General features: G+C 36.4%; 1 protein-coding gene across 1 annotated transcript; it reads left to right on the top strand.

Annotated features, from left to right (window-relative positions):
• The first annotated feature begins 1,833 nt into the window (after nt 1–1,833).
• LOC149798561 (uncharacterized) lies at nt 1,834–10,157 on the top strand. Its single transcript, XM_089956945.1, has 2 exons — nt 1,834–2,016; nt 4,571–10,157. The coding sequence occupies exons 1-2, from the start codon at nt 1,848–1,850 to the stop codon at nt 6,202–6,204; spliced, it is 1,803 nt and encodes a 600-aa protein (XP_089813071.1). The 5' UTR covers nt 1,834–1,847; the 3' UTR covers nt 6,205–10,157.
• Nucleotides 10,158–16,882: the final 6,725 nt, after the last annotated feature.

The following is a 16,882-nucleotide window of genomic DNA, read 5'->3' as shown; positions in this document are numbered from 1 at the left end:
ACAGAATCAAAATAGAAGTGCAACGAATCTGAGTTGAACTACAGGGGAACGCATGGAATTGAGCATATAATGTTCAGGTACGGTATTTGTTCCTTTTTCTAATAATGGCACAAAGCACTATTTCTACAATAAAGATTGTTGATCTTTGAATCATACTGCACAATTTTCATAGCATTTATTAACTGATAATCATTAATTATTAGTCAGCTCAGATAATCCAGAACACAGCTGTAAAGTAAATTAATCTCATCCCTTCCTCACAATAAAATCGTTGGCAACAACGCATGCACTAAAATTTGAACCACAATATTATGAAATGCATGTATTACAGTACCAGCGCCTAAAATACACTGGTACATATTACGCTTGAAGCTGGCGGCATTTGACCGCATTATCCATATGTATTCAGGTCGTTGTCTGTAATGTTCTTTGATCTAAATTGTCTAGTCAGTTCAGTGTTCCGCTTTGTGATCGTCTCCAACTTTAGCATGGTCTAAATGTTTTACCTGTTTCGTGTTGGTCTATTTTGCTATAAACCATTGACGGTGAATATTTCAGATTGCATTTTCATACAGTTAAGTAATTCATTCTACTTTTTCAAGCATTACCTTTAAAAGTTGATATATTGGTCTGGAGACCTAGATGCATCTTCTACATTGTGACATGAAAATTGTAACTGTACAGAGATCAAAACATGTTTGAGATCGGACTTAATGAAAAGTGAGAACATGTAGTCTTGCGTCATTTTCTGAACGTTTGGAAAATAAAATACAATGATGTATTCTGTGACGCTATTACATCATAATGCTATGACCTTAACTTGTCTATCTTCAATCTCATCTCTCTCTCAATTACAGTGTGACAAATCAACATAAGAAAGAAAAACAATGTTAAACGCTTATTTGTACTAATTTAGTGATTCCACCAAGCTGCAGACATTCTAGGAGTCATGAATGAATTATCTTAGAGACTACCCGTTCCGCGGTAAGAGAATGTCTGCTTTTCAAAGTTCCGTTTGACTGTTACTAAAATTTGACTTTCGTACACAACCATTTCATATGTAGGCAGTTGGTTTTTCGGTCTTTCTCATTTTCAAAGTAAGGTACTGTTTGACTCTTGAAACCCTAACGACTTTAATAATTGCTTTCATACAATCCTGATATTGACCGCTCCGGTGGCCTAGTGGTTAGAGCGTCCACCTCAGATGAGAGAGGTCGCGAGTTCGAGCCTGGGCCGTGTCATACCAAAGACTTGTATAAATGGTACTAACAGCTGCCTCGCTAAGCACTCATAATTAAGAGATAGTGTTGTTACTGGTTGGCCTTGTGTCAGGATAATGTGACTGGGTGGAACATCATGCTACATGTCTGCTGCATGATGCCCCCGTGCTAGACATCACTCTAAACTTCCACACTGTAGGCATCGTAGCGATATTGAAAGTAATTTTAAAGCAATGAAAGAATTTTAAGTTCAGCATCATTAAAAGTTTGTTTTCCAAATGCCGTGCTCACATGGTACCCTGCCAAAATGATCCTAATCGAAACCCGCGTTTGCTAAGACCACTCCTGACTGGCTCCAATCCATGTTTAGTTTATTTAACATCTATAATCGAAGATTCGGCGGTAGATAATCATTTTGTGACGTTATTTTAGTACATGGTTTAAGTACTGATATAGGCACCAGCATACATGGCGCATAAACTAAAGCTTTGGAAACGATGATGTAAGCGGCATGCACGAACTTGACGATTTCATTAAGGTTCATTTTAGATGTTGTCAGTACTTTTCTCACGTTCTTCGGTAATTATTATTATTATTATTATTACAGAACCTGTCTTTGAACACATCATGGAACACTTACTCAGAATCAAAACATTGGAGAACCGACACATTCTGTATATAGCTGAATTGGTCCTCTACGTGCCTGTTCTCGTCATTATTCATCTCTGGATGTTGTTTACACCACATTCCGAGTCACTGATACCTAGCTTAGCGTGTTTTCTCATACGATACGGAGGTAAGAGATTTGTCAGTCATTTTGGGTCATCGCCTCTATATGTTGAATCTTATTACCGGTAATATATATTTTCCCTAGACAAGTAGTTCATAGAGTTTAGAGGTAAAATAGCAAATGAATATCCGGATACAACTCCTACAGACATTGTCATTGTCATTCAGGTAATTATCAGCCATTACATCCATTGTGATTCAGGTAATTATCAGCCATTACATCCATTGTGATTCAGGTAATTATCAGCCATTACATCCATTGTCATTCAGGTAATTATCAGCCATTACATCCATTGTCATTCAGGTAATTACATCCATTACACCCATTGTCATTCAGGTAATTTTCAGCCATAACATCCATTACCGGTCAGCTAATTATCAACCATTACATCCATTGTCATTCAGGTAATTATCAGCCATTACATTGATTGTCGTTCATGTAATTATCAGCCATTACATCCATTGTCGTTCAGATAATTATCAGCCATTACATCCATTGTCAGTCAGGTAATTATCAACCATTGCATTCATTGTCATTCAGGTAATTATCAGCCATTACATCCATTGTCGTTCAGGTAATTATCAGCCATTACATTCATAGAGATCTGATTTGCATAATTTGTCAACTGAGTTGAGTCGACTGTTAGAAGTACACTAATACTCGTACCTTTTTATTTCTTTATTTAACAATTTCGAAGGAAACTTTTAAAAATGGGGTAGGGGTGAGGAATGTCTAAGCATGAATGTTGTGACCTGCACTTTAGATAAAGACGTCGTTACAGCTCCTCCAAAATAAATGATAGTCCAATCAATCCACAGCTCTTAAAATTCCCACGAAGAATTTCTACGTGTATTTTCATTCTGATAAAATGTTGCAAGCGGTTAAAGTGAAATATTGCTGAACGGTAGGAAAAGATTGGAAGGTAAACGATCTGTCCTAAAAGCACATGTGGAAATATGTTATGTATATTTAATTTGTATTGTTTGTTGGCTTCTCTCCATGATTATATGCTATGTATATGCGTAATCTGGTTCTGATCTTTGTCCAAAATCAAGGTTATGATGTACCTTGCAGGTGAAATGTTTGTCAAATAAATGTAATACATGGGTAAAATTTGATTTTAGATTAAATATTCAGAACATTATTAATAGAGGGAACCATTTCTACTTTTATCTGAGTTTAGGACAATAAATTTCTACTTGGAAATTCCTAGACGTGGTGACTACTTGGAACGTTTATTATTATTAATGTCTTAGCTGTTCTTACCAATGTTGTTTCCTTGAAAAATTAATCATTCCTGCTTTAACATCCGAAGTGGAATAAGTTCTATCGTTGTGTTGTCAGTTTGTAGGCGGGTGGATTTACTTGTTTAAATTATTCACTGGAAATTTAAAACGCTCATTGATACTTCTTGGATAAAATAAATTTGGAATTATAGTAAATTCAGCCAAGGAGATTTCGGATTATATTATTGTGATACATAAAAAAACCCACATCAGCACATTCTGTTATTGGCATATTGGTACATTCGAGACTACAGGCACATCAACACACTCAGTATTGTAATTTGTTTATAAAACAATTGGGATATGATGTGGAACTCTATACATTTGGACTTGTGATAGAACTTGAAGGGTAAGCTGGGAGTTAATTCTCAGTACTGTAAGTTCATTATACAATTTCACTTAGTATTCTAAGATAATAAACTACCAGTCGAAGTTCTAAAAAATTATAGGTTTTCTTTTCTGTTACTTAGTTTAATACCATGGAATCGTAGCATATCTTTCTAGTCTCAAAAACAATTCGGAAAAGACTTGAACGCGACTAGCCCAAGTGACTAAACTGGTACTTCCTTTCATCGAGAAATTGTCAGGTTGCAATTGTGTAACGTAATGAAGTTTCTATACAGATTTGTCTTTATCGAACCATTTAGCTACATTTTGCTTTCTTCATATCTGGAAATAGTGTAGCATCTAAAGGTACCTTGCCGTAGGAAACTGATATATTCGTAAGAAACATGACGACATGGGAATATATCATCTATCCCGATTGTTTAGCTAATAAAATACTTTCCCGACTAGTGTAGCAGAGCTGTTGTTTAGTTGATTACCAGACACATGAGCTAATATCTAAACCAGATGTACGTGAAGAACAGCGTACACAAAGGAAACAAAAACAATGCACAAAATACGACTATGATAGTGAACGAGGGATAAATCTCTCATTTGTTTGTTCTAAATGCTGAGATGTATCTACTGTCAGTTTTCAAACCATGCATTTACAAAAGTGCAATCGATGAGATAAATTAAGTTCTTTTTTCACAGATGTTAACAAGGCAGCGTCATTACATCCAACTACAACGATATATCATTTTTACTTCCTATGATTTACCCTCCCAATATATACGTGTATATATATATGTGTATATATATATATATGTGTGTATATATATGTGTATATATGTGTATATATATATATGTGTGTATATATGTACATATATATGTATGTATATATATATATATATATGCAGATTTATAATGGGATATTTCTTTTCTTCCAGGTTCACTGCTGATATTGGACGCTCTCATCTTATCACGAAGGGAGATATGGGGTTTCTATGTCCTTGTTATTCCATTTCTAGTATTTGGATATGTCATCACCAAATGTCAGCAAAGTGCTCCGAATTTGGAATCCGAGAACTCCACCTTCCTGTATTCCAGTTTAGCAATTGTAGCCAACACAGTTCTACTATCAATGGTGCGGGGTATAAGCCCCGAATTCAATATGGTTTCTCGGTGGCAAACTGCGACCATATTCGTGCTGATGATGATTGTGTATTTTCTCAATTCGATAGACTTTGTTAACTACGCGTATTGGTCGTTTGTAATTATCTTCACAGCAATAGCTTTGTGTTCTGACATCCCGGCTGCTATTCGACGCAGCCATAACATGGACCGTAATGAAAGTATGTTATTACAATATGTAGCCGCTTTCGCTGAAGACCGCTCCACAAAGTTTCCATTTTGTCACATTTTTTCAATCTTTAGTGTTTCCTATTACACGTATGCAGTTATATCTGAGCTCCGAAATGGCGTGCCTTTGCAAGCCCTGGTATCCATGGCGACAGTAAGTAATATCATCGTCAACTGGTGCACGTCTTTTGTTGTTCTAATTTCAATTCTATCCATTCAGGTTCTGATTGGACATATCGTTATCATCATGATTCGTTACTGTCTAATTAACGTAAGAGAAAACAGACAAAGGTTGAGACAGATATTTTACCCAGGCAGAGCCAACAATATGTTGGGATTTTTCATTGCATTTCCTATAATTGCCGAAATTATCAACGAGAACGAAGAGAAGAAAGGTAATATAATTAGTGTTATACTTCACTTTACATTTACAGAGTTTATTAATGAAATTTGGTTTATGCTAAGATCTTTCATTACCCAGATTGGCGCTAATGCCGCTGAACGCCGATTGCGAGTATGCATTGAGGTCTTCGTTTGCATTATGTGCATCGTTGTGGCGTCCGTATTGATGTCCTTAAGTTTTGCAAGCCAGTTTGAACTGAGCTTATGGTCCGCCATGTGTGCTTTGCAGTCTCTGAAGCTGGTGTTCGACGCCATAATGACCTTCGTGGAGTACACGGTTCAAATGATTTGCTGGTTTTGCGATATGGATCTTATAAAAACACAAGATATCATCTACTTCATCAGCTTATCAAAAAGCCTCGGTATTATTATTTGCTTCATTTTGGAGGGTTACAACTGGGCATTTTTCCCCCAGTTTCCGCAAGATCCGCTTTCGGTCTTTGTAATATCGGGAACTTATTTATTTCTGATGTGGAAAGTAGCGGTTCCATTGGTGCTACTTGAATGCATACAATACTTGCGGACAACCAAATCCCGTGCTTTTGTAAACACTTTGCCTACAGCTACACCGGAACAAATTTCAAATCTGGATGATGTGTGCGCCATTTGCTTGGATGAAATGGACGATGGAGTCGTGACACCATGTAAACATATTTTCCATTTTGAATGCCTACGGAAAGCATCTGCGGTCCGACAGGTTTGCCCGAAGTGTAACGAGCTTATCTTCACGTACGGAAATGCCCACGCGTACCTAGTAGAATTTGTAAACAAATGGAACATTATTGATAACATGACACGTCAAGTTTGGGGCTTAGCGTAGTAAAACTAGAGACTTTATACTCTCGCCATTCTGAGCTGGATTGTAGTCTGTCTGTCTTTGCTAGACAGACCATGTCTTCTTTGCTAGACAGACCATGTCTTCTTTGCTAGACAGACCATGTCTTCTTTGCTAGACAGACCATGTCTTCTTTGCTAGACAGACCATGATGTTACATGGAAATGCTTTGTGTTATAGCAGTTTTATCAGTTTTAAGCTTCATAGGTCTTGCGTTTAGCTTTTTGGTAACATATTATATATCCGGTTGGCAGAGGGACAACATTGGCAATAGTAAGTTTCGAATCCATTCGGAATTGTACCCCCTTCCATTTTCGTATGTAATTATCTGGTGCAACCACAATCCAGCTCAGAATTGTTTTATCGTTTGGAAAAATGCAGTTAAGTACGAGTGAATTGTTAATCCACGCAAAGGCCCCGAGTGGTCTAAAGGGCTCACCGTTACGGATCACTGCCATCTCACCTGTCTGCCTAGGTTCGAGTCTCTGGTTCGACCAATATGCGTATGTCAGACAGCTTGCTAATAGTTTCTCATGGGTCGGTGGTCCTTTCTGGGATTTTCCTCCACCATGTATAGCCTATGCAACAACGACAACATCCATATGTTTGAGATAACGGGCAGCTGAGCGTAATTAGTGAGAGCATGACGCAAAATTAACCGTTGGGAACAAAGGCAATGTGTTTATAATCGAAATTATTCATACCACAGTGTTTATATGTACATTAGTTATACCACATGCACTAAAAATAACAAGGCTTTTAACGTGTTGGCACAATGAAATTAAGATATAACAGTACCGTTGATATTTGAAATAGCGATTCCTCTAGGATGAATTGCCAGTCATTACAAAATAAGAAAATAATGATAATATATATTGTAAAGTCCGTTTTCTTTTGATTTAAACATGTGTAACTATTTTCAAATCTCCTTGAATCTGAACCTTACAGCAACGCTGAGGAAATTTAGTCTTACAATGATATGTATACTTTTTCCGTCGAATATTATATAGTGTTAGACCCTACCAATGACACTAAGATTAAATAACATGTATACCTTTTCTAACAGTGTATTATAGTGTTGGACACTAAGATGTAATAACATGTATACCTTTTCTAACAGTGTATTATAGTGTTGGACCCTACCAATGACACTAAGATGTAATAACATGTATACCTTTTCTAACAGTGTATTATAGTGTTGGACACTAAGATTAAATAACATGTATACCTTTTCTAACAGTGTATTATAGTGTTGGACCCTACCAATGACACTAAGATGTAATAACATGTATACCTTTTCCATCGGAATATCATATAGTGTTAGACTCAACCAATGACACTAAGATGTATAACATGTGAAGACGAGTATGCCGAACACTAAATTCAACATTCAGTAATGTTTTACGCTTTATTTGTCAACCATATTTTTCTGTTTTGAAACCAGTAATAAGGTTCTAAACCGGATCCTGTTTTTTATATATTGAAATATCTGAAGGTTATTTTCCCTCTTGTTCTGTCTGTTTGCTCAGTCAGTATGTCAGTTGTATATCAACTGAACCAGACAACTTTCTGTGGATCCATGATTAAGCTGACGGACTGGCTAGTCGACCAACAGGAAAACGGTGAGACTGACGGTAAACTATTATAGTATGCCCACTGCATTCTTTTCTCTTGGTTGGTCAGCCAGCATGTTAGTGTCGCCATATGATACTAAATTGGGCAGACAAACCGACCAACCGGCCTGGTGTCCGGATAATGACTGGGTGGGACATGACGCTACACATCTGCGGCATGATGCCCCAGTGCTAGACATCACTATAAACTGCCACATTACAGATAGTGTAGCGATGTGACTGAAAAATTGTTAAAGCTACGTTAAAAGTCCAGATAACACACACACACACGCACACACACCAACACAGAGGGGTGGGACATAAAACAATGTCATGTCCAGTAACAAGGGGTAAGTCAAGTATAATAGTGCCTTAGATCTATTGTCAATAATTATAAATGACAGAGGTACCTATGTTTGTTTCATCATTGCGATTACACTTTTCCCCCACTCGTTTTAACGTACTGGGTGGTAATCGAATGGCCGCACTTTGACTGCACGGGTCGCTAGCTATGCACGTGTTTGTGGTGGTCAGTTTTCAAGTCTAAATCGTAAGCATTCTTTGTATAAATTTATTCAATCATTAGAAATGAAAATAGAAGCTCAAACAAGAAGGAAAACTTAACAATTTCCAAAAGGATTGTCAATAGCTACAATCCATGCATACGTCAGTTTTGTAGGGGACACGCTGAGAGTGAAGTTTATGTCAACAGTTTCCTTTAGTCAATCAAAAGTCCGATGGAACATAAGTATATGTACTTGTATGATGCATAAATAAAATATATGTATAGTACGTATGTTGTGTCTTTGATATATCACTTGAGGTATAAATGTGTCGTGAAAATGAAACTCGGCAAGTCTCTATAATCTCTAATTTTTTTATGGTATATATGATGACAACAATTTTCATATCACTGAATAGGTCTTAAAGTAGATGTTATTATTTATTAAACATAAAACATTAAATAGCAGATATCTAGACTCAGTTTACTAGATACGTTTGATTCCCATAATTTCTCACTAATTTCGTGTTCATTTTATTGTAATTGTAGCCGTTGTATCGTGGGTACTTTGTCTATTGTACTTCATATATAGATAAATGTATTTAGTTTTGTATCACGTCTTCAACTAAATATAGCTCTTAACATTGCTGTAATATTTAGAATTTTTGACGGGAGAAGTTTACCACGTGTTCCGTATTACCATCGTTTCGCGTTAAAATGCCTTTACCTTTTAAGATTCTTTTCTTGTAGCAGCAGTTAAAACACTGGTTACGCATTAGCTCCTCTATGGAGGGAAAAAGTGTAATAGTCAAAATAATTGTTTTATGTCATTTTTAGTTTTTTGTTTTATGGCTACTTTTTGAAGATGATAATGGTAACGACATCAATAATAAAATTGGCATGAAATATCTAGGGCAAAGAGACAATCGTACTCAAAACAAGCATGCACAATTTTTAATCTTTCAACGCTCTACAAACTCGCCAGTCTTTGTTGAAACATAAAGAAATGAATGGCAATAGGGTTTATTCCTACTATACGTCCGTTTCCGAATCTTATAAACCATGTGTTCACTTTGCTTGCCGTATGTAATGCTTGTTGTAGGTCACATATATTCGTTTCATAATATTTCATGACAAAAATGTAATTAAAGTTTAACATTATATGTGGTATACTGGCAAAAGCCACAAACTCTGTACAAAACACAAGAAAGTTTTAAAAGTTACTAGCATTTAAATCTTTTGAAGGGAGATAACCCACAATGCATTAGTTACTTTTGTCCATTTGATGACGTCAAGAGAAAAACAATTTCAAAGTATTTTGAAAAATATTTTTGTAGTCGGGTGAAATCGTCGATTCAGCTTCTGTGCAGAAATGAATTTGTATCAATAGGTGTAAATCAATGCATTGCCTGAATTAAGTTGAAAATATAAATATAACATTTGTTATTATGTAAGTCTTTTTCCATTTTACTTAGAAGTCGTACTTTGAAATGCTAGATTTCCTTATGATTACATTGTCGAAGATTAAATTTTTATCAAATATCTAATATTTTTACGGTGTAATTGAAACTTTTGAATATTACTGAGTTGCAGAGAAACTACCTCACGGAAGACCTTGAAACTAAAATATTTTAAAAGTTTCGGTACAGAAATTTCACAGGTCTTTGTGTTAAGCTATTGTCTTCCTTTTAGCATGTTTAATTTTAAACTTAAGTGTCACGTGGGCATAACCACAATGACTGCTGCAGTTTTGTAAAGTATAGCAAGTGTTTTATGTATAGATATTTTTGAGACGAAATAAATTGACAAGTCATTTTTGTGAACTGAGTTTCCTGTTTTTATTTACAACCAAATAAAGCTAACCCAATTAACTATAATGGTGCAGATCACTATTTTTGCAAGATAATATTACCGATTCATACCAAAACTTACAAAAATGTACTGACAGCTGCCTCGCTTGGCGCTCAGCATTAAGAGGTTAGTGTTCCGACTGGTCAGCCCGGTGCCAGGATAATGTGACTGGATGGGAGCAGCAGAGAGGGCGATCAGACCACTTTAGGGAATGGTCACCCTTGTTTTTAGACCAAAAAAAATAGTGACCTTTCATAGAGGTCAATACCACGTCTACGATTGTTTGTCCCAAACAGAATTGTAGACAAGGCCCTCTCTGCTGCTATGTTATTCTGAATAATCCTGGGAATCTTCATCTGAATCCTGGGAATCTTCATCTGAATCCTGGGAATTTGTTCTATGTTTCAAGTAATATTCAAGTTCTGATGGTGGTTTTTCTATTTTTTGGATTTATGTTCTTTCTTTTTCTGTAATATATCATTAAACTTCTGTATCGATCTTCAGTGCAATTTTTGCAAATCTGATATAATCCTCATGCCGTTGCTACATCCAACACAACTTCGTGGACCAGCATGAGGGTTTTTCTTTATAAGATAATTATGTTTTTTGCAATATTCTCCACGGCGCATTTGTTAGTGGTTCCTTGACCCGGGCTTGTTTTCAGACAAATGAGTTTAATATCATCGCGGGAACAAAATAATGTGAAATCAGCTGCGCGGGAACAAGTAATAACACACAGAAACATCATCATGAAAAACAATTCACGAGAATACCGTGTGGAAACAAAATAACGTTTCATTGGCGCAGGGGAAACAAATCACACGGAAACAAAATAATCTCACAATATGCGGGAACATCAGTATGAGAAACGATTCGCGAGGAAACAAAATAATTTTACAATATGCGGGAACAATCAAATCAGATTAATAATTATGACCTTATTTTCATCACCATCACAGAATTGTCAAAATTATAAATATAATGTTGGGTTTGGCCCTCGCCCCCATCATCACTGAGGTTGTCGCAAGTGGCACATTCCTTATAATAATACTGTTTGTGCCACTTGTGACAGTCATCAGCGCACGAAAACAACACGCGGGAAACATCCGCGCGGAAAAAAACAATTATTTTGTCTTACCAAGATTATCACGAGTGTGGAAAGTGGCTTTTTCCTTATAATAATACTGATTATGCCACTTTCCACAATCATTAGGTCTTGAATCACGATGATAAATACTCCTCCAACGATGGTCGTTCTTGTTCGATATTCAACCATTAATCTTGGAAATCTTCATCAGAATAATCCACGTGGATTATTTCACAATCATCACGATATGGGGGAACTCTCATAAATATATAATATGGGACTTCCCCCATCACCATAATCATGTGTGTTAAATTCAATAATTATTTTTCACGACGATAAGAACTCCTCTAAGGTTGGAACCGGTTTATTTGTCCTTGTGTTGTATTCGACAATTAATCGATATCTTGTTCCGCCGCAATCTATGCACAACGGAATTTTACCACGAACTCTACGAGAGCAACTAATACAACTCCGAGGTCCACATGAGCCGTTATTTCGGTAGATTTTCATGTGGTCACCACAAAAAATACTTTTACAGTTTTTTCCGCATATTTTGGTTGACCCCTGAAGAAGCCAAGCGCAGTTGTTGACCATGTTATATTTAATATCTTATATATTTAATTGGTGATTAAAAAAAAATCAATTAGATATATAGATATTAATTATAAATGACAGAAAAAAATTACTTAAGTGAACTCTGTGGTGCGGGTAATATAACCGAAGTATATATTACAAACAAAACTTTAAAAGAAAAATATTTGTGTCTCGAGAACGACCCGACTTTTACGCTAGACACGCTATTCGACAACATTACCAACGAAGACGCGCGTGTGTTATCTAGAAGAAATTATTTCATGATGCGCGATTATTATAATATTTTCTCCGTCTCGACATTAGATGAGTCTGTCTCAGTACAAACTAAAGAAGAAGCAATTCAGGCGCTTCAATCTGAGTGTAAATCAACATATCATCTGCCTGGTGTGATTATTCAACACTTTAAAAACTTTTATATATTTCCGTCCGACGAGGACTTTGAATCAGTCGCGGATAAGCTTTTAGGGTTATGATGTGTTACTGAAATTATGCCGAAATTCAGATTGAGATATCCTGTATTCGACATCGACTCGTTCTTCAAACAATACCGAGAACGCATCAATTACGGAGATTTCATGGGAACCTCGAAAGATTCAGAAGAAAGACTCTCACACGAAGAAATTATTAATTATTTTTCTCGGCTGTGTAATTGTGACCGCGATAAAATATTTTTATTCACAACAACTCACGGATACCACGTACTGTGAAAATGTGAACTCGTCTCATTTGATACTCAGATAGAATTAATTAACAGCGCTGGTAAGGATAATCCAACATGGAAGTTAGATAAACAAGCTGGACTACACAGCATTAAATTATCCGGGACAAAATCGAATAAAATTAATTCGGTTTGTAAAAGATTAATATCAGGACAAATCACAACCGCGTGAGATCTGCTCGTTTGTCCTACGTTAATACAACCACGCGAAATAGAATATATCAAACCGCCTCAAAGTGATCTTGGTGATTATGCCAATGAGATCTCCCAGCAGGATCTCGAGAAAATATCGATCGAGTTAACTGGAGAACCAGATCAATTAATTACCGTCACTGCGTCGTTAAGAAACAGATTAACAGTCCAGCGACGACCAGGACATTATTGCAATATATGCCAACGACGTCATGGTTGGAATGAGATTAATGATCATCCTGAGGACAAATGCGACAACTGTTTGATATATGTCCACGCAGATAACTTTGTTGTTACCTGCCCTCGTAGTAACGGAAAAATAATCATACAAAACAATTACGATAAGCAGATCCGCGAGTACTTCGCGGGGGCAACCAATAACGTCGTTGATGATGTAGTTAAATCATTACCACAGGACCAGAAAAATCCGGAATACGTGAAATATTTGATGTCGGCCAAATACAGGAAGAAAACTCACCCTGGAACATTTATCGATAAGACACCCAATTACAACTACACGAGTAAACCATTACATGAGTCTGGACCGGGATGTAAAATCATCTACGGCGACTACATGGATGGATCTTACTGTGGTATGGGAAAATCTATCGCGGCGATATCATCGATAAACGAAGATGATTCTGTGTTGTATTTGTCCTACCGAATCACCTTTCCAGAGAAAGTTAAGGCCGATTACGGATTTGAATCTTACAGGGACATCACAGGCGATATTGTACTCGTTGAATCAAGAAAAGTAATAGTTCAGTGGGAGTCTTTGTTACGCGTAGAAGGAGTTCCTGACGTGATTATCGTTGATGAATTACACGGAATAATGCGCCAGTGCTATTCAGGCTGCAACAAAAGTTTATTTGATAAATTCGCCGGACTAATCGCGATGGCCCCTCGTGTAATCGTGGCCGATGCCGACGCGAACAACGAGGATTTGATTTTATTTCACGATAAACTAAACCGCGTTGACATGAAATTCGTAATGAATAAATATAAACCCGATCACGGTAAGAAATTCATCGTGGAAAACGCTCATAAAGATAATTATGTTAATCTTCTGAAACAGTTATCAAGCGGGAAACGAGCTGTAATCTTTAAACATAACAAACTGAGCGGGTCGTACTCCGTTGAGGAACTCGCGAAACAATTACAACATCTAAAATATCGCGTCAAACACTATCACGCCGATACCAACGCGGCAGAACGAGCAAAGGATTTCTCAGACATAAGTAACGCATTCAATGACGTTGATGTTGTAATATTCAACCACACCATCGAAGCAGGAGTCAGTATCGTCGATGATCGATTTAAGGTATTATTCGTGTTCTCGTCTGAACTAGGATCAGACGAAGCGACTAAACAGGCCATTCACAGATTTAGGTGCGTTGATGAGATTCACTATTCATCAACATCTAAGGTCGTTAAAAATCTACCCACGACCAGGGACGGCATAATCACGACTATCATCAACAACGAGAAGAATCTCACTGAGAAGGAAAAATCATTCAGAATGCCGACTCCAGGAGAACTAACAACACCGTTCTGGTACGCGTTTATCAGCTACATCATCGAAGAAAATAACTCCAAGATGTACTTTACAATGAGAAATAGCGGATACGAGATAGTACAAACTGAACCTGATGAATACAAACTATGGCTGACAAAAAAAAAAAATATGAAAAAAGCTACACGCGATGAAATTAAGGCCGATCCCGTCGTTGATGAGTTCCTTAAGACGTCAATCGGGACAAGAATAAAAAATGCTGCTGATGAAAATATCACCAACGAAGATAACGTTACCAATGAAGATACTATTACTAGCAATGACGCCAATAATACTGGTAGTAATAATAATAATGATACCGGTATTATTGGCGATGATGATTTACCGAAATATTATCGTTACCGAGCAAATGATAATCTAGAACCATATGAGAAAAAATTAAAGTACATGAACTATTTGTTTCAGCGCGATTGTTCCAAACTAAGCGAAGATGAAATAGAATACCTCCACAAGAAATCCACCCAGATGAAACGAGCACAACAGGTAATTGTGAATAAATTTAACAACGGTGACATCACAGAAACATTTAGATCAGACAAACTGGCTCCTCGAGAAAAATTAACAATAATCCGAGACGTCCTTGAAATGTTTGCGTTGCCTGACATTGTTCCTGACAATTTATCTGTTACGTCTGCAACGGTACATCGAGGTAAACTCATATCAGACATCGAGGCGGCGATGTCCAATCCAACTCGCATGGAAACGTATAATAATTTTATCAAACATTTCTCAACAATATTTCCTGAATCACACAGAGTAAGATCAACAAAATTGACCACAAAAACTATCATCGAGAAAATTAAATCGATCTATAAAGGATTCGCCGCGGAAATGAAACCAAATGACAGCCGAAACGCTGATCGAGGCGATTATACAATATATTATCCTAGCTGGCCTGAATCAGATTTTATTAACAACGACATACGGAAAAACACGCTAAATCCTGATGAAGGTTATTTTGGCGGTAATGATATTAAGATCGTTGATGATCATACTAGGTGGTTGAAATACCAAGTAATTGTTATTGCTGTGGTGTTATTGTAGTGTATCTGGTAATGATAAAAAGTTGCGATATATTTTTGTTTTTTTACTAATTTGTGAAAAAATTAAATAATTATGCCGCAGAAGACAATATTAACTAAACAACAAGAGAGCGAAATAAAGCTGTTGAGAGGTAAAATGACGGACAAGGACATAGCTGATAAGTATAAAATAGGCTATACGCGGCTATATGAGATATGGAATAAAAATAAACAAAATAATATTAAATCGAGCAACAACAATGATAGATTAATCAACAAAACCAAATCGAGTAACAAATCCGCATCGAACAAAAACAATGATAGATTAATCAACAAAGCCGCATCGAATAAATCTGACAGTGCTGAATCGAGTAACAAGACCGCATCAAACAACAATAATATCAGATTAATCAACAAAGCCGCATCGAATAAATCTGATGACAGGGCCGCATCGAACAACAATAATATCAGATTAATCAACAAGACTGAATCGAGTAACAAATCTGACAGTGCTGAATCGAATAACAAATCCGAATCAAACAACAATAATATCAGATTAATCAACAAGACTGAATTGAGTAACAAATCTGATGACAGTGCCACATCGGTCAGATTAATCAACAAGACTGAATTGAGTAACAAATCCGCATCGAACAACAACAATGATAGATTATTCAACAAAGCCGCATCGAATAGTATTGAATCAAGTAACAGTAATATCAGATTAATCAACAAGACTGATGATGACAGGGCCGCATCGGTCAGATTAATCAACAAAACCGCATCGAATAGTATTGAATCGAGTAACAGGACTGAATCGAGTAACAAATCCAAATCGAAAATCTTAAAGTACAAAAATAAACTAAAATCAATCCAAACTTCATTGGATGATCTGACCGAAGAAAATAAGCAACTAAAAAAAGATTTAAGTGAAACAAAGGATCAATGTAACAAAGTTCTCGAGGATAATAAAACCCTACAACAAGTTATCACAAAAATAAATAACAGAACCAACGACAATATGAATAAATCATTAAACGAGTACAGCAGCAAGATCATCGCGAAGATGAACAACATAGCTGAGCAGCAGAAACAATTAGATAAAATGGCACACGAGTATAATACGCGCTTAAATGAATTTAATTTTAGAAAGATCTCACCGTGTGTCGATAAAATTCACAATGACATCGTTGTTAATAAAATTTTAGGTCGATTTGATTATGTCAAACCTAAACTAATTGTTCCCGGCGTCTACAGGTAAAGATTGTTTTCTTGCATGATATTTATCCCTGAGACGTATTCGCGCAAGCTCATTACGGTTTAGTGGTCGTACTGTAGATTTTTGTGATAAACCAGCACAACGTCGATCGAAAATGCATAATGCAGTAATACCGCCTGGTAATACTCTATAAGATATTTTAGCAGTAACAGGTTTGTTTTTAATAAGATCATCAGATGATGGATCAACTAGCCTTTTCCTAAATGGCATATTATATAAATTTAATTTCACT

Source organism: Sinohyriopsis cumingii, chromosome 5 (assembly GCF_028554795.1).
Source record: "Sinohyriopsis cumingii isolate HCF-2022 chromosome 5, ASM2855479v2, whole genome shotgun sequence".
In the NCBI taxonomy this organism is placed as follows: Eukaryota; Metazoa; Mollusca; class Bivalvia; order Unionida; family Unionidae; genus Sinohyriopsis; species Sinohyriopsis cumingii.
This window is presented reverse-complemented; position numbering and strand designations above follow the sequence as displayed.

Coding starts and splice junctions, on each gene's coding strand:
- LOC149798561 (XM_089956945.1), top strand. CDS start 1,848: ATGGAACACTTACTCAGAATCAAAACATTGGAGAACCGACACATTCTG. Junction 2,017..4,570: donor TTTTCTCATACGATACGGAG/GTAAGAGATTTG, acceptor CTTTTCTTCCAG/GTTCACTGCTGATATTGGAC.